This window comes from Canis lupus, chromosome 25 (assembly GCF_048164855.1).
Source record: "Canis lupus baileyi chromosome 25, mCanLup2.hap1, whole genome shotgun sequence".
In the NCBI taxonomy this organism is placed as follows: domain Eukaryota; kingdom Metazoa; phylum Chordata; class Mammalia; order Carnivora; family Canidae; genus Canis; species Canis lupus.
In genome coordinates, this window is record NC_132862.1 from 8,442,283 (window position 1) to 8,467,140 (window position 24,858).

The 24,858-nt window shown below is 36.1% G+C and overlaps 1 protein-coding gene and 1 long non-coding RNA gene across 10 annotated transcripts in view; one reads left to right on the forward strand and one right to left on the reverse strand.

Moving 5' to 3' along the window:
• SCAF11 (SR-related CTD associated factor 11) overlaps positions 1-24,635 on the forward strand; it is a 73,980-nt gene extending 49,345 nt beyond the window's left edge. For 6 of the 9 annotated variants that reach the window (XM_072798231.1, XM_072798235.1, XM_072798232.1 and 3 more), the window contains 9 exons: positions 10,022-10,080; positions 10,235-10,344; positions 11,318-11,419; positions 13,430-13,536; positions 14,204-16,918; positions 17,666-18,012; positions 20,898-21,116; positions 21,483-21,602; positions 21,863-24,635. In XM_072798231.1, coding sequence (XP_072654332.1) covers positions 10,022-10,080; positions 10,235-10,344; positions 11,318-11,419; positions 13,430-13,536; positions 14,204-16,918; positions 17,666-18,012; positions 20,898-21,116; positions 21,483-21,602; positions 21,863-22,009 — 3,926 coding nt within the window. In that variant the 3' untranslated portion in view covers positions 22,010-24,635. Of the gene's footprint in view, positions 1-6,639; positions 6,659-10,021; positions 10,081-10,234; positions 10,345-11,317; positions 11,420-13,429; positions 13,537-14,203; positions 16,919-17,665; positions 18,013-20,897; positions 21,117-21,482; positions 21,603-21,862 lie in introns of those variants that run through there. The other 3 variants (XM_072798238.1, XM_072798234.1, XM_072798239.1) reach the window with 3 other exon arrangements.
• On the reverse strand, positions 13,517-22,011 carry LOC140617222 (uncharacterized). Its single transcript, XR_012017436.1, has 2 exons — positions 20,885-22,011; positions 13,517-20,769 (listed from the first exon to the last, which is right to left on the reverse strand). It is a non-coding gene; the product is annotated as an uncharacterized lncRNA (long non-coding RNA).
• Positions 24,636-24,858: the final 223 nt, after the last annotated feature.

Consider the following 24,858-nt stretch of genomic DNA (forward strand, 5'->3'; position numbering starts at 1 on the left):
TACACTTTGAATTTTGATCTTTTCTTGGGCCAGTGATACGTATACATAGTACATACAGTACTCTTGTGATGCTGGGCCATGCAATCATGAGAGTAAAAAGCTAATATACTTCTACTAATATAACCAATCTGTACCCATACAGCCTATCTGTTTTTCACTTTCAGTACAGTATTCAGTAAATTCTATCTATGAGATATTCAACACTATTATAAAATAGGTTTTGTATTAGATGATTTTGCCCAACTGTAGGCTAATGGCAGTGTTCTGAGTGTGTTTAAGGTAGGGTAGGCTAAGCTGTGATGTTTGGTAGCTCAGGTGTATTAAATGTAAGTATTTTCAACTTACAGTGTAGTGTGTTTGTTGAAACATAATCCCATCGTAAGTCCAGAAAGGTGTGTAATTAGAAAAAGTTTGATTCTGCATGTAAGGAAGTTTTACGATTTATTATGCCTGTATTACTAATTTTTATTTATGATTTGATTTAAAAACAAAAGAAAGCTATGCCTAGGTCTATATTAGTTCGCTAGAGCTGTTGTAACAAATTAACCACAAACTTGGTGGCCTAAAACAACAGAAATTTGTTTTCTCACCATTCTGGAGGTTAGAATTCTGAAGTCCAGATGTTGGCAGGCCCATGCTCCCTCTGAAGGTTCTAGGGAAGAATCCTTCCTTGCTTCTTCCTTTTTTTTTTTTTATAATAAATTTATTTTTTATTGGTGTTCAATTTACCAACATACAGAATAACACCCAGTGCTCATCCCGTCAAGTGCCCCCCTCAGTGCCCGTCACCCATTTACCCCCACCCCCGCCCTCCTCCCCTTCCACCACCCCTAGTTCGTTTCCCAGACTTAGGAGTCTTTATGCTCTGTCTCCCTTTCTGATATTTCCCACACATTTCCTCTCCCTTCCCTTATATTCCCTTTCACTACTATTTATATTCCCCAAATGAATGAGAACACATAATGTTTGTCCTTCTCCGATTGACTTACTTCACTCAGCATAATACCCTCCAGCTCCAGTTCCATCCGCGTTGAAGCAAATGGTGGGTATTTGTCGTTTCTAATGGCTGAGTAATATTCCATTGTATACATAAACCACATCTTCTTTATCCATTCATCTTTTGGTAGACACCGAGGCTCCTTCCACAGTTTGGCTATTGTGGACATTGCTGCTATAAACATCGGGGTGCAGGTGTCCCGGCGTTTCATTGCATCTGTATCTTTGGGGTAAATCCCCAACAGTTCCTTGCTTCTTCCTAACTTCTGGTGGCTCCTGGCAATCTTTGGCATTCTTTGGCTTGTAGCTGCATCTTTGGCATCTCCATCTCCACATGTCCTTTCATTGTCTCCCTATATATCCTTCTCTTTGTCTCTCTATATAATTTTCTGTGTCTGATAAGGACACTCTCATTGTATTTAGTTAGCGTCCACCCTAATCCAGTATGATCTTCTATCAATCTTACCTTAATTGCATCTACCAAGACCCTATTTCTAAATGGCAGTATTCTGAGGTTTCCAGGTAGACATGAATTGGGGGAGAAGGGTTCTTTTCATTACAAGGTAACTAAAGAGCTGTTTTAGGATTTATAAAATAAAATTTGTAAATGATACGAAAACACTGTAACCCAGCCCTGGTGCCTGGATTTCTTCAAATACTATTTCCCAATAAAAGTACCAGGGCACCTTGAAGTAAACAACTGATTCTGGGTTTGAGGTAGTAAATAAGATGTTCCTAGAACATTTTTCTAAAATCAAGGAAGTTTTTTAGGCTATTGGCATCATAACATAAAGTCTTAGGGATCAATTTGATTGGGCTCCCTCTAGCCAAAAAATGGGACAATATGAGCACCAAAAAGAGTAATTGCTAGAGTTATTGAAACCTGTCACATAGGTGTGTGGGTTGTTTGTTTTTTTTTTTCTTTTTTCTTCTATAAGATTTTAAGTTTCTTGTGGGTATTTTCTGAATAGCATTTTCAAGGATATCATGCAAAGTGGTAGTGGCTATTAAGTACTTACTCTTTGATTGTCCTTGGCTGCAACTACTTATGATAATAAAAGATAATTGACCTATAGAGTAACAAATAGAAAACCAAGACTCAGGAAGCTTAAGTAATAAAAACATGCATGAGAACATACTACCAATTTCAGGTAAGTAGTTTCCTTTAATGAAGGAAGGAGACAGATTAATGTTAAATAAAAATGGCTAAATGTTAACATTAGTCAAATCTGTTCTGTAGGTATCCTGTTTTTGTATGTTGTAGAATGTTCAGAGACGTTCATAATTGTAAACTTTAAGGCAGTTTTAAAAGGCTCCGTGTCTTGACCAAGACCACATAGCTAACATTCGGAGCAGCCAGGATTTGACCAGTTTTCTGACTCTGGATCTGGGGTCTCTTCCCACTACAGGTAATATGAAAGCATGATATTAGTAATTTTAGCCATCTTAAACCTTTCATCTTTATAACTCAAATTATTATCTTATTTTGATAGCTCTTGTTTGGATGTACTTTTGAGCTAAAAAAATAATTAGTATAGAATTAACTATCATTTTGATAGCATCATGTCTGTTCCCTACTTACAGATCAATTATCTAATTATTTTGCCTTGCCTTTCAGAAATGTAATAAGTCTCTTTTTTTTTTTTTTTTTTCAGAGTAAAGTTCATAAATCACAGTTATAGGAATAGGACCTTTAAGAGTTTTTACTTTTCATGTTCCTCCCTTTTACAATGCTAGTGGGAACACAAGCTGGTACAGCCACTCTGGAAAACAGTATGGTGGTTCCTCAGAAAGTTAAAAATAGAGCTACCCTATAATCCAGCAATTGGCACTACTAGGTATTTACCCCAAAGATACAAAGGTAGGGCTCGGAAGGGGCACCTAAGTCCCAATGTTTATAGCAGCAATGTCCACGAAAGCCAAACTATGGAAAGAGCCCGGAGTCCCTCAGCAGATGTGTTATTTATATATATATATATATATATATATATATATATATATATATATTTATAAAATGGAATATTACCCAGCCACCAAAAACAAATGAAATCTTGCCATTTGCAATGATATGGATGGAACTAGAAGGTGTTATGCTAAGCAAAATAAATCAGAGGAAGACTGTTATCATGATTTCACTCGTGAAATTTAAGAAACAAAACAGAGGGAGCATAGGGGAAGGAAAAATAAAGACGAAATCAGAGAGGAAAACAAAACCATATAAGAGACTCTTAATAATCATAGGAAACAAACTGAGGGTCCTTGGAGGGGAAGGGTGGGGGGGATGAAGCAATTGAGTGACAGGCATTAAGGAAGGCACATGATGTAATGAGCACTGGGTGTTATATATAATTGATGAACCATTGAACTCTACCTCTGAAACTTAATATAATACACTATATGTTAATTGAATTAAAATCTGAAAAAAGGCAAGTCACTCAGCAGCCCCTTCCTTCATTTCAGTGTGAAGTGGTGGCAGGGAGAGTTGCTAGCATCTAATGGTGCTCATGGTCTGACCTCTGCCCTTTGGTGGGAACATTTCTTCTGATGTTTGTTTTCATTGGTTCTACTACATTAAACTGTTTCTCCTTTTTAAAAAAATTCATGTTTCTTATATTTCTTCAATACTATTTATTAACAAATTGCCTCTTTAGAAGACACGAAGAGAACCTATAAATGTCACTTGTAATTGTCTCAAAGTTTGAGGGCAGTAATGTCTCAAAGTTATACCAGAGAAAAGCAACCTTAGGTGCTTAAATGTAGGCATTTGATGACTGAGCAAAGAATTAAGAGATTAAGATGAAGGTAGAGTTAGCAGCAAGTTATGCATATTAAATACATCTTTATTTACCTAGTTACACTGAATAAGAGCCATTGTGTCCTAAGGGTAATTTAAATTTCTTTTTATAAAAGAACTTCTTGAGAAAACCTTGTCTTTCCCCTAGGACTGCTTGAGTAGATTTTGGAAGCAACTCGTTTAGCTTCTTTCATTTCTTTCTCTTTTTTTTAAGATTTTATTTATTTATTCATGAGATATACAGAGAGAGACACAGGCAGAGACACAGGCAGAGGGAGAAACAGGCTCCATGCAGGAAGCCCGATGTGGGACTCGATCCCGGGTCTCCAGGATCACACCCTGGGCTGAAGGCAGCGCTAAACCGCTGAGCCACCCAGGCTGCCCAGCTTCTTTCATTTCTTAACATTTTTTGAAGTAGGGAGGGGCTGTTATTTGAACATTCATGTGTGACTTTATGCCTGAAGTTATTTATATGTTATACACTACTCAAACTAATGAATAAAGTATATGAAATTGTGAAATTCATTCATCTGGATTAGAAATTATTGGCATAATGTTAGTTAAAATTGTAAAATTGTAATAGGCAATTTTATTGGACGTAGGGCCACTTGGGTTCTGTACTGGTTTTTCCATTAAATTGTCTGTGACTGAAGTAAAATTATGTAAATTGTTTAGTTTCTTCATTTGATGATGATACTGGTGCCTTACTGAAGATACTGGCAAAGGTTAGATTGCATACCTTTGGCAAATTTGTTAAGGAGATGTCACTTTCATTCTTTATGTATGCTAGACAACTGAGTTGTCTTACTTTTTTTATTTTGAAGTCCTTTACTTTGTACTTAGAATGAACATTAATCTTTGGTTTGGGCTAATAGTTTATAAATGATATAGTTTATAAAAAGTATCCCCTTTTCAGGCATTTCTTAATGGAGTACTGTAAGTACATGCTAGGTCCATTTAATTATGGGTTTATTAACTTTGGAATCAAACAGGCTGTAGTTGGCTACCTGCCAAGTACTGGGCTGTAAGCTAAGAGCCTTTTTCGTAATAGTTTGTGTTGTAGAAAAGATGTTTTAATGAAACATCTTTCAGGATGAGTATTTCATGAAGCATGTTTTAGGATGTGCTGAACTCCAGTAAGACAAGCTTTCAGCTAAGCATAGCAGATTGATAAGCATAGCACCTGTTTAATTCCCTACTCCTTCCCAGGACCCTACTAAAATGACAACAAAAGAATGAAAGAAAAATGTAAAGCCACAAGACCAGAGAACTAGGGAGAAGAGACAGCAGATAAGAGATGTCCACAAAACTTGAAAGTGATTGTGTGAAGTGAATGGTAAATTGTCTTAACAGATAGGGCGTCTGGCCGGCTCAGTTGATATAGCATGTGATTCTTGATCTTGGGGGCATGAGTTCAAGCCCTATGTTGAAGGTACAGTTTTTTTTTTTTTTTAATTGTCTTAGCAGAAAGCTGAACCTTTCATGGGGAAAGTGGAGCTAAGAAGAAATCAGTTAACATACCATAGAATCTTAGTCTGTCTTGGGTCTGAAGTCCTCCATTATCTTTGAAGGCAGGGATATGGGTGGTGCCAAAACCCAGAATTGGTTAAAATGTTTTAAAGAACTTTATCCTGGGGCACCTGGATGACTCAGTGGTTGAGCATCTGCCTTTTGGCTTAGGATGTCATCCTGGGGTCCTGGGATGGAGTTCTGCATCAGGCTCCCCTCTTGGGAGCCTGCTTCTCCATCTGTCTATGTTATGTCTCTGCCTCTGTCTGTGTCTCTCATGAGTAAATAAATAAAATCTTAAAAAAAAAAAAAAAAAGATCTTTATCCTGCAGAGTCTTGGCTGAACAGGGTAGGGGAAGGAGTCTACCCAGGCTGACTGGAGGCTAACTCTCTAGAGTGAGTGGTTAAACCAGATTAAACTCTGGCACAAATGAGTATAGATGAAACAACAGAGTAAAGAGAGGGAAATTAAGTCAAAAAATTAAGGCCTCTAGTTCTCTACCTATAGCACTGGCAGTCTTGTTTATTCCCAGAGTGGGAAATAGGAGGCATCTTCTGGGATACTATCTTGCCTAAGAGAAAAGACTTAAGTTACTGATGTTTGGGAGTCTCCAAATGAAATAGCCAGATCTCTGCTTGATCACCCTGCATTAAAACCTGTTAGTTGAAATGCTCTGACCACCCATTCTCACCATTTTTCAATCAGTATTTTAGTGTCTTACAAATCAAGGATCACCAGATATTTGAGGGAAACCTCCAATATAATAGAGGTCAAAACAGAGACAAAAGGAACCTGAAAGAATAAACCAAGTTCTGGGAAACACAAAACAACTTAAAAGTTAGTATTCTCACAGATAAAAGAAAGGATAGCTCATCATTGAAACAAAGACTAAAAAAGGAAAACTTTTGGAAATCAAAAATGTTATAGTAGAAATTTTAAAAATTCAACAGGCATAGAGGATAAGCTGAAAAATCCGAGAAAGTGAGATGAAAAGTTAATGAGACAATAAACTATTAGTCTGTGAGATTCAGTATCAAATAATAGAATTTTAGAAAGAAGAAAGTCAAAAGGCAGAAACTTATCAAGAAAAGGTACTACAAAGGAAATTTTCCCAGAATAGCAGAGAGGAAAGAACTCATATGCTTCATAAAATTCTAGAACTCTGCAGATAACAAGATCCTAAGAGGTTCCAGAGAGAGAAAACAGACCCATGTATAAAAGAATGTTATCAACAATGGATGCAGCACTGGAGCGATGCCTTGAAAATTCTGGGGAAAATAATTACTAACGTAGGACGTTGTAAACCCTGTTAAACTGTCAGCCAAGTATTAGGGTAGAATAAAGACATTGTCAAACACGTAAGAGCTCAAAAATCAATTATCACACACCCTTTCTCAGTATTCAGCTGGAGGATGTGCATGCTTCACTAAATGAGAAAGTAAATGAAGGAACAATGTGAGATTCAGAAAATGAGTTCTGACCTAGAGAAAAGATAAATGGGATTACTGGGATAATAATGATAGAGGATAGTTGAGAATGACTGCTAAACAGCTTTTAGAGAGTTACCAGTTCAGACTGGAGCAGGACAAAGAAATAGCATTTCCGAGAGAGTAGGAAATAGATTTTGTGGGTGAGTTGATGTGTTTGAGTGTATTAATAGGAGATTTATACTTTTGTTGTAGAGTTAGCTAATATAGAGAAAAAGGAAAAGAGAAAACAGTAGTTAATTAACCCTAGAAAAAGCAAACAGTGTACAAGAAAAATAATCATAAGTTAGTACATGGTTGTGAATAATGTTTATATAGTTATATTAATGTAATATTGCTTATCAAATGTTGATATATCAAAAAGAACATTCAGTGGAAGCAGCTAAGGGAGTGGGTAGGGCAGTAGTGTTTAAAGTCTTATCTTCTGTAGTTAAAAAAAAAAAAAATCACTAGAAAATGTCTGAAACCAAAAAATCAAGGTGGAGTAGCATAGACCTATTATTTAGAAGTAAAGAGGCAAATATTTAGAAGAAATAGGTAAGAGATTTGATGAGTGCTTACAGGGAGTGGGAAATTTCTGTAGTTTTTCTCTATAAATCTAGAAGTCCTGTTTACATTCATTCCTTTAATAAAAAATGAAATGTAAAAAAAAAAAAAAAAAGAAAGGTAAAGGCCTATCATTGCTGTCCAGAGGCAGATAGATTATTAGTAGGGTGGATTTGTGAAATTGTCTCTTGGAGACCACAGTTCAGACAAATCCACCAGTATTGAATATTTTTGAGATTGTTATTGGAGCTGCTCAGTAATTACCTGAGAAATACCCAGATAGGTGAAATACCTTTTGAATTTTCACATGTAGCATTGGCCATAAAACAGTTCTTCACATAGAGCGCATTCTTTTTAATATGTCTTCCTGAGATGGGTTTCCAAGGGGAGTGCTATATAAGCTTTACATACTCAGTAAGTATTAAGTGAATGAAACTTGAGTGAAAACAACTCAGTACCCTTAGGGTATAAAAGACTCCGTATAGCTACAACACAGCAATTCTGTTTAGCTGAAGGAGATAGTTACTTCTAGAATGTGGTTGAGTGCCTATGATTTTTTATTCCTGACTTCTTTACACTCAGTTTTTAAAAATCAGTATCAGGGCACCTGGGTGGCTCAGTCGGTTAAGTGTCTGACTTTGGTTCAGGCCATGATCTCGGGGTCCTGGAATTGAGGCCTCTGTCAGGCTTCTCACTCAGTGGGAAGTCTGCTTTCCCTCTCTATTTGCCCCTCCCCCTGCTTGCCCCCCCTCAAATAAAATCTTCTTATAACAAAAGTATCTTTTAAATAAACATTGAAGAGCAAGAAATTAAATTCCTGGAACTCAGCCAGTACTCCTTTCCCCAATGTTGAAATTACATTTGTTAGAACAGTTCTGGGTGGGACATGTGTGAAGGATGGATAATAGCAGGAAACCAAACAGCTGTTGTATGGTAACGTGAAAGGAAATTAGTATGTTATTAAGTAGAAAGTAGCCTATTACCAACTGGACTAACAGAAGAAACTCCAAATACATATGGTCTTATAGGTAGCAGGAAACAGGCCTCCTCATTAGTGTGATTTATTTTTAACTAAGTCACGAGGCCCTTTGTGAGGCAAGCAAGGCAGAAGGTTGAAAGATCTGTTGTCACTTGCACTGTGTACTTTCTAGGGTTCTGAGGTGAGAGCAGTGACAACAGTACCAACAGCGGTTTATTGCGGACAACAAATGCATTGAGATTACTAATAACATAGGCTTTGTGGTAAAGAAAAACTAGAGCAGTAATTTGTAAAGGTGTTAACACAATTTTAGTGGTTAGCAGAAAGTATCCTTTATCTGGAAGTGTGTATCCATAGAAATAAATTTCCTGATATGACAAGTAAGACCACAAAAAACACAATCATAAGCAGTGCAGCCAAAAACATTGCTATAACAGAAAGCTATTTTAATCAACACTTCTGCTCTTCCTAATTTTAAAGTTTGAGAAGGAAGGAAGGTACTTGACATTGCTGCCAGTAGCTAAATGGTAATTTATGGTTGACAAGGGCTGATGGCCTCAGTTCCTCTGGTCAGCTGCTACTTGAGGTGAATTAGCAATGCCTGTTTTTAGGTTATAGCAGAAAAAGACCTATTCATTGCATTACTGGTATTAAATAATTTGATATCGGGGCACTTGGGTGGCTCAGCAGTTGAGCATCTGCCTTCAGCTCAGGGTGTGATCCCGGGGTCCTGGGATCAAATCCTGCATCGGGCTCCCCGCAGGGAGACTGCCTCTCTCTGTGTGTCTCTCATGAATAAGTAAATAAAATCTTTAAAAAATAATAGTAATTTGATATCTTGCATATATTTCTTGTAACATGGTGGTTTAAGGTTTGCATAGGCTACCAGAAAATGTTGACTAGAATTTGATTATTCATGCTCTGAGCACAGCACTTTACCAGTGCTTCTACCAGTTTTCTGTGTTGTGGCTTTTTAAATTTTCTTTGTATTTCCAGCTTAACAAGATAAAAAAGGCATTTGGAAAAATTATACAAATACAAGTATTATTTTAAACACAGCTTTTCTGCATATTTAACTTTCAGTATCAGTACTGGTTTACAAACTTTTTTAATTTTTAATTTTAATTTTAATTTTAATTAATTTTTTTGGAGAGTGACAGAGAGTGAGTGAGTAGGGGTAGGGAGGGGGAGGATCAGAAGGAGAGAGACTCTGAAGCAGGCCCCCATGTCCAGCATGGAGCCCAACAAGGGGTTCTATTCAACTACCCTTAGATCATGACCTGAGCCAAAATCAGGAGTCAGATACTTAACGGACTGAACCACCCAGGCATCCCTTTTTGGTTTTTTGCATGCATGCATTTATTCATTCATTCATTCATTCATTATTTATATTTATTTATATTTATTTATTTATTTGTTTGTTTGTTTGTTTATGAGGGGATCCACTGGTGGGGTATAACCTTTTAAAATAAAAATGGGCACCTGGGTGGCTCAGTCTGTAAGCATTCAACTCTTAGTTTCGGCTTAGGTCATGATCTCAGGATCGTGAGATTGAGCCCAGTTGTAGGGCTCAGTGAGAATTGGCCCTCTCTCTTCCTGTGCCCCTCCCCCTGCACACACTCTCTTTCTCTAAAATAAATAAAATCTTCTTAAAAAAATAAAAAATATTTTAAGACAAGGTAATTGAGTCTTTTTGTGTCTTTATACAGGAAACTCTTCACACAGTGAAATGGAAGGAAAGAAAAATGGAACATTAAAGATAAATAAGGTTTGTTCAAATACAGAAAAGTCTTCTAGATAATAACACTCTATGGTTGTTTAGTACATAACTCCATAACTCATATTTCAAAATATTTAAGTATAACTATTACTTGTCATGGAGGTCTGTTTGCTGTTTCACTAACTTCTTTTTACTTTTCTAGCCTCAAAGAGCAAATCAGTGTACCAGTCAGTGCTTCAGAAATTTTTTCTCCAATATGTTTTCTTCTAGTAATCACACTGGAGAATCTTCTTTTACCTGTAGAACTTACTGGTTAGTATTTTCTACTTTTAATTTTCTACTTTTAATTTATGTCTTTGTACTTGGTGGTTTAATTATTATAATTAACTTTTGGTAAAAATTTAAATTGTCTCAAACATAAAAGCCTACCTTGTTTTTTATTTTTGTTTTAGAAAATAAACTAGTTCTAGTAAAGAGAAACCCTGTTATTTTGTGACACTCTGTAGTGTGTAGTAACTACCTCTGATCTAGTGGGTTTTGTTTCATTAATAAATTGTTCTACACAGGTTTTTTATGTGCTGGAGGGGTAGGCTACTTGTTAAATTGTAATCCAGCCAAAACTTTTAGAGTAGACCCAGTCATCTTTGAATCTATAGTGAGTGACTGGTGTGTGGATACTAAGTAAATATTTGTGGAGTTTGAAGATTAAGTTGGGATTTTAAAGTCACCTAGCTTTGGTTGAACAAGCAAGACAGGTTAAGATTGTGTGATTTAATTTTAGAGCTTGGCTCAAGTTACCAAAGACAACAATTACGTCTTAGTAGCCTTTTGAAAAGCTGAACTATACCCATTTTTGGTTACAGTAACTATAGCTTCCTTTATTTTTTCCTTTTGTCTTACACTTAGTTTCAGAGGGGAAACTTGAAGGTACAGTTTCTGCTGGGACTGCTTGCTGCAGCTTTGATTCATGAGATGGAAAATGGTGTTGCTTTTTTTTCTCTCAGTAATAAGGATATTATTCTGAACTGACTTTTAAAAAATTTTGTCACTTAAGATATAAATTCAAGCATTATTTTAATGAATCATATAAATACGATTTTGATTTGTAATAAAAAACTTTACATTAGGAATGAGTTTATATCAAAAGTATTTAGAAAAAGGTTCATAGTCTTTTAAATGTGATTTACAGTGCTAGGTACAAAAATTTCTGCTATGATAATAACCTACTTGTTCGGCTGAAAAGTTCTTCGAGTTCTGTCTGATAAGGCCTAAATCTGTCTTTTAGTACAGAACTTGGTGAGGTCAGCGAAATGAGTGCCTTGATTAGGCAGAAGAGACAGGAATTGGAACTGTCCTGGTTTCCTCATATGTCACCTGGAGCTGGGAGGTAAAAACGACATTTCTTTTAAAGATGTTATCTATTTATTCATGAGAGACTGAGAGAGAGAGAGAGGCTGAGATGCAGACTCCTCCCACGGGGAGCCCCATGTGGGACTCGATCCCAGGACCCTGGGATCACCCCCTGGGCTGAAGGCAGACGCCCAACCTCTGAGCCACCCAGGTGGCCCCCCCCAATTTTTTTCTTTTCTTAAGATTTTATTTATTTATTCATGATAGTCACAGAGAGAGAGAGAGAGGCAGAGGGAGAAGCAGGCTCCATGCAGGGAGCCCAACGCGGGATTCGATCCTGGGTCTCCAGGATCGCGCCCTGGGCCAAAGGCAGGCGCCAAACCGCTGCGCCACCCAGGGATCCCCCCCCCCCAAATTTTTTTGTACCAAAGTGTTTACAGGCTAACATGAGCAGAAGATGTCATTAATACCAGAGGTATTTTAATCAATAGTTACATTTTTAAGAAAGTTTTGTGTAAATTAAATTTGGTGTTTCAGTGCCTAAAGAAGATTGCTGTTTAAAGAATCCCTTGAAAAGTACCTTTATGTGTTTAGTAAATGTAGATATACGGGTATTTTAAAAGGGAGAGCACCCAAATGACAAGATTCATTATTAGTAATACCATTCAGCTCTGTTATACTTCTACTGTTTCACCCATTCGAATCTTACCTGTGTGCTGTTAGCTGACGCGCTACTTTTGTCATGACATTTCCCCTCCCCAAAAGATCTCAGTGACTATTTGACCAAGTCTTTGTACTCTAACCCTGGCATTCATGACTTTTTATAATGTAGTCCTTTCTTTCTTAGTTTAAGTTCTAAAACTACTGTCACATTGCTAGAAGTGTATTATATATATACTTAAATCAAGTTCCTACATAAAGATTAAGGTCCTTGCCACTGTCATCCCTGTAACATTTTAATTTTATCTTATATAACGTTGTAATATAGTTCTGCCTAGGGCCTTCACCCTGTAGGAATGAGAGTGGAACATAAATAGAAGTGAAATTAGGAAGTCCAGATACGTATAATATGAAATCTTAGAGTTCTCTGTTTTTGTGTATGTATAAGCTGCACATTGTTTTTGAAGTTTTTCTCTTCCTACTCCGAAACCTCACCTTATATGGGATAAAGTAGTTTTTTTTAGGAGATCTCAATTAAACAAATACAAATCAGAAAGAAAGAAGCTGAGAGTGGATTGGGTTTGAATGCAGAAACTTAACAGGGACACTGGGAGTTTTGAAGAGCCATTGTTTTTAGATTGAGGAACTTTACAATGTAACAGGAAAAGAAATCATGTTTTTTTTTTTAATGTATTTGATGTTTTTGCTTTGGATAAGTGCTTATAAAACAAATTAAGGAAAAACATGATAATCGTGTGTGAATAATATGCTTCAAATTCAAGTGATGTTCTGTTTCCAAGTTTTAAGTTATTTTTTCAAGGACGGATTCTCTTTAACCTTGCTGATTTCTTTAAAACCATGATTTGATTAACCTGGCTAAATTATTTTTTGGTTGCCCAGAAAGGGAGGGGAGGGTGCAAGAGGCATAAAGGCATTTTCTGGTAGGAGGCGGTAGTGATTACACAGGTATAGATATACATCAGTCAAAAGTCATCAAACTGTACACTTTGAAAATCTGTGCATTTTATATACATTTTATTATACAAATTGACTTTAGTATAGAGAAAGCAGAAGCTAAAAAAGTTATTGACAAAGTATTATATTAAATTATTTAAAAGATAAACATGTGAAGTTGCCCTTGATCTCCTTTTGCTATTAATTTTATCAGAACAACATGCTTCTCGGGGTTCTTTGCAGCCAGCTGCTAGCCATCTTTGAATAATGAGTAACCTTGAATTTATATTTTTAGTCTTTTGGCAAAAAATAATTTAAGTACACTGATTTTAAAATTGCTAACCTGACTTGGGAAATTAATAATTTTAAATGTTGGTGTAATTTTTTAAAACCATTTAAACAAAAATGTCTTTATTTTGTTTTGAATTTTCAGAATTGGTTTTATACCCTGGAATATTGAAACACAAGTGCTTCCTCTCATCTCTCCTGTGTTGCCAAGAACTATTTTTCCAACCAGTACCATATCTTTAGAAAATCTTGGTAAAGTTTGTGTAATGCTTTTCTAGTTTTTTAAAAAAAATTTGTTAGTTTCTTTCACTATCCTACAAAGTAAGTGTTAATGACTTAGGAAAGCTTATAAAATGAGGTAAAAATAGTAAATCCTAGATGTTCCTGTAAATATTTGGGCAGTGACTTTTAAATTGTTCTAAGTAGATCTTTTTTACTTTAAGAAATTACATCTTCAAATCTTTGAGGAACTGGTTAGAATTCTCTTCTGTTTAGGACTTTAGTGTCCAAAATGTAGATCTTTAGAAGTTACATCTCCTACTAATTATGAACAAATAGTTTCAATCTATATATTTGTGGATAGCTTGTTTTCTCTTGTTTTTTTGCCTAGTTAATATCAATTCATAAAGCAGTGGTAGTTATCAAGCCAAACATATTTTCTTTGGTTTTTTCCTCCCCTATAGATTGCCCACAGGAATTCAAATCTTATAACTCATTTTGGTAGCATTAAAAGAACCTGAAAAATACATGCTGTTACTTAGATGTTAATAGCTATGCATTTATTCATAACGTGATTCATAAGTATATTTGGTTTCATTCTTAGACATTTATTTTATGCTAACATAACCTGAAGCCAGACTATTCTTATTTATTGAAACATGTATTTACTTTTTACTTTAAAAAAAAAACATATTACTAGGTACCTCTTGCAAGGGATATGCATTAGCACATACTCAAGAAGGAGAGGAGAAGAAGCAAACTTCTGGCACATCAAACACCAGAGGAACAAGACGAAAACCTGCAGCAACAACTCCTACCAGGAGATCGACACGTAACGTGAGAGCTGAAGCAGCCGGTCAGTCTCAGAGGTCCCCAGTATCAAATAATTCTGGGTGTGATGCTCCAGATAACAGCAGTCCATCTGTAAGCATTCCCTCTTCAGCTGCATCAGAAAAGCAAACAAGACAGGCTCCAAAACGGAAGTCTGTAAGAAGAGGAAGGAAACCACCTTTATTGAAAAAGAAACTTCGGAGCTCTATACCTGCCCCTGAAAAATCATCTTCCAGTGATTCAGTAGATGAAGAAACAGCAGAATCTGACACACCACCTGTGATAGAGAAAGAGCACCAATCAGATGTAGAAAGTGGTAACAGTTGTACTGTACAGGCAAGTGTAGAAAATGTGTCTGCTGATAACTTGAAAAGTTGCAATGAACAGGTAGAAGAAAGTGAGGAACATACTGAGAACCATGATCCAGAGGAAGCAGTGGAATCTTCATATTCTGAGTCTCATACCCAAGATCCTCCTGAACTAGTTGAAGAGGAAGAGGAAACTCAAAAAGTTGAGAATACAAGTATAGAGGCTAATGTTTTATGTTTAGTAAGTGAGACTCCTGAAGATATTTCTGGAAAAGGAGGTGATCTATTGGAAAATCAAGACCAAACATCTGGACCTTCAGAATCAGAGGTAAAGGCAGATAAATGCACAGATGATCATTCAAATGATTTTCTTACATGTTCAGGGTCTGAAATTGAATTACATGAACCTGTACCAAGCTTAGGTGAGTTCCCAGAGAATGCAGTCTCTGTGGTTAATGAAGAAAAAGTTATGGAGAATCCTGTAGTAGAAGTTATTGATCATAAAGATTCAATAGTAAAAACAGAACAGCTTGTAGACAGCCCCACATTAGAATCTTCTGAGAGTAAAATTATACAGACAGTGGACAAAAAATCCATAGAGAGTTCAGAGGTTCAATTGCTTGGGCACGTTGAAACTGAAGATGTAGAAATAACTACAGCCTGTGATACTTCAGAGAATGAAAATTTCAATAGTATGCAAGACTCTAGAAGTAATTTATTACAAAATAATCTTAACACAAAATTAGACAAATGTTCAGGAGAAAAGACTGAATCTCCTAATGAACATTCCAGATCTGCAGAATTGCCTCACACACACATTGAACAAATTCAGAAGCATTTTAGTGAGGACAATAATGAAATGATACCGATGGAATGTGATTCGTTTTGCAGTGACCAGAATGAATCTGAAATTGAACCTTCTGTAAATGCTGATACTAAACAATTGAATGAAAATTCTGTGGAGCAGAGTTCTCAAAATAATATGCTGTCTTCTGATCCTGCAAATGAAAAAGTTGAAACTGCATCTCAACCATCTGAAAGCCCAGTAGATGTGATAGAGAAAGCCAAAAAGCCTCGTACCCGAAGATCTAGATTTCACTCCCCATCTACAACTTGGTCTCCCAACAAAGATACTGCACGAGAAAAGAAGCGGTCTCAGTCTCCATCTCCCAAAAGAGAAACTGGAAAAGAAAGTAGGAAGTCTCAATCACCATCTCCCAAGAAAGAATCTTCAAGAGGACGTAGAAAATCTCGTTCTCAGTCCCCGAAACAGGATATCGTAAGAGAAAGGAGACGATCCCAGTCTCGATCTCCAAAAAGAGATAGTATGAGGGAAGGCAAGAGATCTGTATCACTCTCCCCCAAAAGAGACACTTCTAGAGAAAACAGAAGATCTCAGTCAAGAGTGAAAGATTCCTCTCCAAGGGAAAAGTCCAGGTCTCGGAGCAGAGAAAGAGAAAGTGATAGAGATGGGTCAAGGAGAGATCGAGATAGAGAAAGGAGAACCAGAAGATGGTCTAGATCCAGATCTCGTTCTCGGTCACCATCAAGATCTAGAACAAAAATTAAGAGTTCATCATTTGGTAGAAATGACAGAGACACTTATTCTCCTCGGTGGAAGGAAAGATGGGCAAATGATGGTTGGAGATGTCCACGAGGAAATGATCGGTACAGAAAGAATGACCCAGAGAAACAGAATGAAAATACAAGAAAAGAAAAAAATGACATCAGTTCAGATGCTGCTGATGATCCAAATTCTGCCGACAAACATAGAAATGACTGTCCCAGTTGGGTAACAGAAAAAATAAATTCTGGGCCCGATCCAAGGACCAGGAATCCAGAAAAGTTAAAAGATTCTCACTGGGAAGAAAACAGAAATGAAAATTCAGGGAATTCTTGGAATAAAAACTTTGGTTCAGGTTGGATGTCTAACCGTGGTAGAGGTAACCGTGGCAGAGGCACTTACAGAGGTGGTTTTGCCTACACAGATCAAAATGAAAATCGGTGGCAAAACCGAAAACCCCTCTCAGGGAATTCAAATAGTTCAGGGAATGAGTCTTTTAAGTTTGTGGAACAGCAACCCTATAAGCGGAAAAATGAGCAAGAGTTCTCATTTGATACACCGGCAGATAGATCTGGGTGGACATCTGCATCTAGTTGGGCGGTGAGAAAGACTCTACCAGCAGATGTACAAAATTATTATTCACGACGAGGGAGGAATTCTTCGGGTCCACAGTCTGGATGGATGAGACAAGAAGAGGAAACAACTGAACAAGGTAACATATCCTGTTTACTTAATAACAGTTTTATTTGAAGAAAGAGATTTTAAATTTAACATCTTATTTATATGAATTGTAACGATCCCTATTGATAGCTTTATAATGTTAAATCGAATCCCCATTTAACAAGTCCCTTTGCATTTATAGAGAGATATATACACATTCGTATTTACTGCCTTTTTCACCTCTCCCAAACCCTGCCAACGACTTAAATACTGTAAGTACAGTTTGCTACAAATAGAAGAATTCGGGATGTTGTGTAGGATTTAACTTCTATTTCATTTATCTCAGATGTGTGTAGTTGAATTTTTTGATTATTGTTCTATAAATAAGTTACTCTTCTAATAAGGATTTATCTTTCCTTGGCTTTTCTGGTTAAGAACATTGCAAGAAAAAGGCTGTTAAAGATTGAAAAGATGGTTAATCTTCTAATTTAGTAAACTAATTAAATTTTATAGGATTATTTCTTTAGTAAATGTCTTGAGGTACTGATTCTTTGCTAATGTTGACAAATGTTCCTATGTGAACTTATTCTTAAAAATAATTTTGGATGTTTTTTTAAGTTAGAAAGTCAGCCCACATTATTTAGAGATGACAGAATTAAACTAAATTCTGGAAGTTCATTTAGGTGTTCTGAGTCTGTTCATTGTTATTTAATCTTAGTCTATAACCAGTGGTTCTTTGCTGCTGTCCAAAGAAATTTGTAACACAATTTTTTTTCACAAGCCTTTTTTCTTTTGATAGATTCTAACCTAAAAGACCAAACCAACCAACATGGAGATGGTTCTCAGCTACCTATAAATATGATGCAACCACAGATGAATGTAATGCAGCAACAGATGAATGCACAACAACAGCCTATGAATATCTTCCCATATCCAGTGGGTGTTCATGCTCCTTTGATGAACATCCAGCGCAATCCATTTAACATTCATCCTCAGCTACCCTTGCATCTGCACACAGGAGTGCCTCTCATGCAGGTAGCTGCTCCTACCAGTGTATCTCAGGGACTCCCACCACCACCACCCCCTCCCCCACCATCCCAGCAAGTCAGCTACATTGCTTCACAGCCAGATGGAAAGCAATTGCAGGTATGTTTTTTAACAACTAAAGTTTAATCAACATAGCCATTGTAAGCATTTTTTAAACTGTTAGGGACAGATGTGCAAGAAGGGGCTTCTTGGCATCCAGAGACATTTATTTGATTAGGTTTATGATAAACTTTCATGGCCTCCCTTCACTGTCTTCCTTCAACTTCCCACCCCTCAAATAAGAAAATGAATGCATATTTATCAAATCTGACCTACTAGATACTGTGGTTGATGTCCAAACAGGTTTGCTTTTTCAAGTTAAGACTAAATTGGAATCAAGTGATGGGTGCTTTAAAATAATTCTCTAATTTATTGGACTTTTTAGGAGGTGGGAACTTGTGATGAAGCTTATATTGTCTGTTGGGACAAATGCCAGATAAAGCTGTTCATTATCCATTACCATCTGTGTTTCATTTTCACGAGTTTACCATGCTAAAAAGAAAGAAGTGCCTCTGAGGCATATAGAAAATTTGAATAATAGTTTGTAAACACTGTGTTCCTTATAGTTCTGTGCCTACGTTTCATAAATTCTAGCATCCTAAGAGTAGTGTATGGTTGGAAAGTACGGGGAATAGGATTCCAGAATTTGGGACTTCCTACCCCCCCCCCCCGCTCAGCTCCCTGCAAGCTGTTTGACTTCACTATCTCCTTTTCTTCTGTCTTTAAAGTGGGGCATGTACTTTAGTTCGTTTTCATAAGGAGCTTTTGAAGAAGGCATTTACTTTTTAAATGCTGTTGTTTTTTGTTGTTTTAGTGTTGTTGGAACATTATAATTCACAAATGTAATTTAAAAGTCACTTGACGGGGGTGGTAGTGAATAGGTGATGGGCACTGGGGGTTATTCTGTATGTTGGTAAATTGAACACCAATAAAAAATAAATTAAAAAAAATTAAAAAAAAATAAAAGTCACTTGACATATTTACATAGGTTTCTGTTTAAGAAACCTCATTTTTCTTCAGAGTCCTTCATTTAAAATTTTTTTTATTTAAATTCAGTTTGCCAACATAGAATATAACACCCAGTGCTCATCTCATCAAGTGCCCTCCTCCGTGTTGGTCACCCAGTTACTCTATCCCCCTGCCCACCTCCCCTTCTGCAACCCTTTGTTTCCCAGAGTTAGGAGTCTCTCATTCTAACTTTTCACCACTCAGTTTCCCACCTTCCCTTATGGTCCCTTTCACTATTTCTTACATTCCACATATGAGTGAAACCATATGATGATTGTCTTTCTCCGATTAACTTATTTCAGCATAATACCCTCCAGTTCCATCCATGTCAGTGTAAATGGTAGGCACTCGTCCTTTCTAATGGCTGCGTAATATCCCATTGTGTATATATATATATACCACATCTTCTTTATCCATTCATCTGTTGAAGGACATCATGGTGCTATGAACATTTGGGGTACAGGTGTCCTGTTTCACTACATCTGTATCTTTGGGGTAAATACCCAGTAGTGCAATTGCTGGGTCATAGGGTAGCTCTATTTTTAACCTTTTGAGGAACCTCCACACAGTTTTCCAGAGTGGCTGTACCAGTTCACATTCTAACAGTGCAAGAGGGTTCCCCTTTCTCCACATCCTCTCCAACATTTGTTGTTTCCTGTCTTGTTAATTTTCCCCATTCTCACTGGTGTGAGGTGGTATCTCATTGTGGTTTTGATTTGTATTTCCGTGATGGCAAGGGATGTGGAGCATTTTCTCATGTGCTTGTTGGCCACGTATACGTTCTCTCTTCATGTCTTCTGTCCATTTCTTGACTGGATTGTTTGTTTCTTGGGTGTTGAGTTTAAATAAGTTCTTTCTAGATCTTGGATACTAGTCCTTTATCTGATAAGACATTTGCAGATATCTTCTCCCATTCTGTAGGTTGTCTTTTAGTTTTGTTGATGGTTTCTTTTGCTGTGCAGAAGCTTTTTATCCTGATTGATTAAGTCCCAGTAGTTCATTATTGCTTTTCCCTTGCCTTCATAGAGGCGTCTTGCAGGGAGTTGCTGTGGCCAAGTTCAAAAAGGGTGTTGCCTGTGTTCTCCTCTAGGATTTTGATGGATTCTTGTCTCACGTTTAGATCTTTCAGCCTTTTTATCTTAGAATATTCCAGTTTCATTCTTCTGCTTGTGGCTGTCCAGTTTTCACACCACCATTTTGGAGAGACTTTTTTCCAATGGATATTCTTTCCTGCTTTGTTGAAGATGAGTTGACCATAGAGTTGAGGGCCCGTTTCTGTGTTCTCTATTCTGTTCCACTGATCTATGTGTCTGTTTTTGTGCCAGTACCATACTGTCATCTTGATGCTTCTAGCTTTGTAATACAGCTTGAGGTCAGGCAATGTGATGCTCCCAGCATTGGTTTTCTTTTTCAACATGCCTCTGGCTATTCAGGGTCTTTTCAGGTTTAGGATTATTTGTTCCACCTCTGTGAAGAAAGCTTATGGTATTTTGATAGGGATTGCATTGAATGTATAGATTGCTCTAGGTAACATAGACATTTGAACAATATTTGTTCTTCCAATCCATAAGCATGGGATGTTTTTCTGTTTTTCCATCTCTTTGTGTCTTCTTCAATTTCTTTCATAACTGTTCTGTAGTTTTTAGAGTACAGATCCTTTACCTCTGTGGTTAGGTTTATTCCTAGGTATCTTAGGGTTTTGGGTGCAATTGTAAATGGGATGGATTCCTTAATTTCTCTCTCTTCTGTTTTATTGTTAGTGTATAGAAATGCAACTGATTTCTTCAGAGTCCTTTAGATATACATGACCTGAAATACAAATTTTCCTTAAGTACCAAGGTTGACTCACTTTGAATTTTTTTGTTATTGCTAATATATGACTTAAAAGACTTCTATCGAATACAAGTAATTCATTAACTGATACCTCTTTAAAACAGGGTATTCCTAGTGCTTCTCATGTAAGTAACAACATGAGTACACCAGTCTTGCCTGCTCCAACAGCAGCCCCAGGAAATTTGGGAACAGTTCAAGGACCAAGTTCTGGTAATACTTCGTCATCAAGTCACAGCAAATCCTCTAATGCTGCTGTAAAATTAACAGAAAGCAAAGTAAGTGTTACAGTGGAAGCCAGCGCAGATAGCTCGAAGACAGACAAGGCAAGTTCAAGGTTGAGAGCAACCTACATATTCTGTATATGCTAAAGATGAAAAAATAACAGTTTTGTTTTGTATAATTGGTAAAGGGAATTTACTGTTGATAGTCTTAAATTCTAATGCTATTTGAAGGGTTCTATATACATATGTTGATGTCCAGTGAGTTACTGGTAGTATTTCATGATTTTGTTTTTTGAAATGTTTGGGGTGTGTGTGTGTGTGTTAATAAATAACTTTTGTATTTATGACACTAATTGAAGAATTCTTGCAATAATGTAAAAGTGTGGTGTTTTCAATTTCATATTTTTAAAGAAACTTTTTAAAGTATGTGATTGGGCAAATAATAATTATACTTTTTCCTCTTGCCAGAAATTACAAATCCAAGAAAAAGCAGCACAGGAGGTAAAATTGGCCATTAAGCCATTTTACCAAAATAAAGATATCACCAAGGAAGAATATAAAGAGATTGTGCGGAAAGCAGTAGATAAAGTAAGTTCTAGCTTTAACAGAATTATGTATGTATTGTTTTGAATCCTATTCTAATAAAGGAATGCTTAAGCCTAATTAAAATAATAAACACTAACTTCTGATTCTTACTTGCTTTTTTTACCTTTCAAGTGAGTTCATATGAGAGAGATGAAGCATATAAAAATGTCTGCTTATCTTTTGGGGGTTGTTTTTCAAAAAGCTTTCCATTTTGCTGTAATCTTTGTAAGTATGAGAAAAATATTCCCGTCCTTTTTTCATAGGTTTGTCATAGTAAGAGTGGAGAAGTAAATTCTACTAAAGTGGCAAATCTGGTTAAAGCCTATGTAGACAAATACAAATATTCACGGAAAGGAAGCCAAAAGAAAACTCTGGAAGAACCTGTGTCTACCGAAAAAAACATAGGTTGAAATGGGGAGCAGTATAAAGGACACTATCAAGATGTCTGCAAAGTGCAATTTCAACATGTACCTTTAAATGAAAATCATACATAACTGTGATTGAAATTTGGTTTTGATAAAATTATTTTTTTTAATGTAGAATATAAAGTTTTGTTCTAAATAAATATAGTTCTGCACTGCAACTTCTTTATCCTTTCCTCCTCCCGAAAATAAAAGCAAATTCAAGGGAAAGTAAAGGGATTAAAGGAGTGTGCATTTTTACTAGGACTGTGTTATAGTGTGGATACTGGAAGATGTACAGCTTTTTGATTTGAACAATGGAGTGCATAAATTAGAGTCTTCTAAGTGCACTGGTTTTGAAAAAGATATATATAATACATTTATTCTGTCAGGCTAAAAATAAAGTATGATCTTTATGATTTTTCCCTCTAATTATAGAAAGTTAAATAATGTATTACCGTGAAAAATATTTCTAATAACAGAATATACCAATTGCAGGGTTCATAATGTGTATTTTTAAAGCACACATCTGAATAAATTGCTTAGATAGAAAACAAATTATCACATAAGTAAAATTCAGTGTTCAAAACTTTGGAACACTGTTATTGTATCACCAAATAAAGGTTATGCTGCTTGTTTTTCTTTTGTGCCTTTTTTCCCCCAAATGAGATGAAGCAGTTTGATTTGCTAGATTCACAACTTGGAAGTCTAAAATTCTGTTGAATTTAGAAGACCAGTTTGGGAAAAGTGTTTGTTGACTTTGTAAAAATTATGTTTTCATGAGATCTTCTACCTGTTAGAGAAATGATAAATTATTTGTGCAACTGGAGAATTGCTGTTGAGTGGTGATCCTCCCTTCCTTGGGATGAAGGTGGACTCACTTCAGTGGCTTTCAGTTGCTCATCTAATCACTAATGAAATTCTTTTCATACTTGAGAAATCTCCAAATGCTTTCCCGTGAATAAAGTGTTAATTAGGTGACCATATGGTAGCCATGAACCATGCTGCAAAACCTGTGTTTTGGAATTGAGAGGAATTAAATAAATGGAGTCTTGGTTAGACTTTCAGGGACTAGGGATTTGATTGTCTTTTTTTAAAATACTAATGTTAATTTTTACAAAAGGTAAGTTTGAAGTGTTAGAGAGCCACTATTTTAACTGGCATCTTAGAAGAAAAAATGAGTTATGTCCATGACAAATTTTCATTCCAGTAACAATTTTTAATAGATACCAAATAACTGGAAAGCGATTCGGATAAGATGTTATTAATGGCTCAGATAGATGTATGCCTCATTGAGACAGATTGATCCTTTTACTAGCTAAACTAGAGAGCAATACTCTGTAGGACTGTGCTTTTCTGAAGTAAAGATGATCTGTTTTTCAAGTTTATGTGCATAATACTTTCTTGGTGCTAGCTTTGATAAGGCAAATATTTTGAATTGTTGGCCCCAATAATGATTGTGCTAGTTCATAATCTTCATTAGATTATGAGTGTAATCCCAAAAAGTGTTAGAAGTATTTCCAAGCAGTTCTTGATCTTTATTCTGCATTTCTGGGCATTTGTAATATGGTATTCTACTGATTTATATATATATTTTTAATTAAAGTTTGTGTTTAGATACGAAGGGGAAAGAAGTTTGGAAGTATATTTCTTCTAATAAAATATTAAGACTGTTTTAAATATCAACACACACCTCCTCATTTGTTTGTTTTGAACTCTAGAAACAATTGTGTGAACTTTGAATCTATTTTCAGTTAAAGCAGGTTCACACTTTGAAAATTTTGTAGCAAATAGCCTGAGATGATTAATCACACAGTGCATATGTTTCCTATATTTTCTTTCAGTGTTGTTTGGGAGTAGGGTTACATTTTAAAATTTGCTTTATACCATTTAGCTTTGAGAACATGTTTAAAAATTTTGAAGGAAAACTAGGTGGTATGGTCAAGAGTTAAAGTCTCACATCTTTGGTATCAGTGCCATGAATTATTCCCACCTTTGAAAATTAGAAGTGTGTATTCCATATCTGCTTGGGGTACATGGTTAGACTGCATTTAAAATGCTAATGAATGTTACTGGATTAGAATTCAAACTTAGAAATACTTAAGAATGTATTAGAAAGTGCATGCTTTATGTTAAAAAACAACAACAATGCTTTAACATTCCCCATTCTTGCTTTTTTCAGAAATTTACATTAATTTTGCATGTGTACAAACTTAAACATTTTGTGGGGTTACAGATTTCTTGTTATTTATTAAGATTCAGTATTAAGTTGGCCTTTGAAATCTTGGTCCCATTAACTTACTAGTCACATTGACCAATGTTTTAGGCTATAGCGATGCCTAGAATTTTGAGACTAAAAGTAGTTACTTATTATTTTAACATTCCAAAAGTTTTGTGATTTTTTTTTTCTCTGGTAATTACCACATTTTCTCCATTTCGTCCTTTAAATGGCCACAGTGTGTACTGTTTGAATGTTCCATTCGAAAGATGTAGCTTCAGAAGCACAGTGGTTGCCCCATGGTCCATGAGACGTTGTTTGTAGTACGAGGATGGAGTGCTGTCTACTGAAACAATACTCTTAAACAGATATGTAGTATGTAATATTTTCTAATAAATTCTTTTGATAAACAAATAAGTGTCTTTAATGTTTTATTATTAAGATTCTTGGGATATAGGGACGCCTGGGTGACTCAGCGGTTGGGCATCTGCCTTCAGCTCAGATCCCACTCTGGATTGAGTCCCACATCGGGGTTCCTGCATGGAGCCTGCTTCTCCCTCTGCCTATGTCTCTGCCTCTCTCTGTGTCTCTCATGAATAAATAAAGGAAATATCTTAAAAAATATATAAAATTAAAAAAA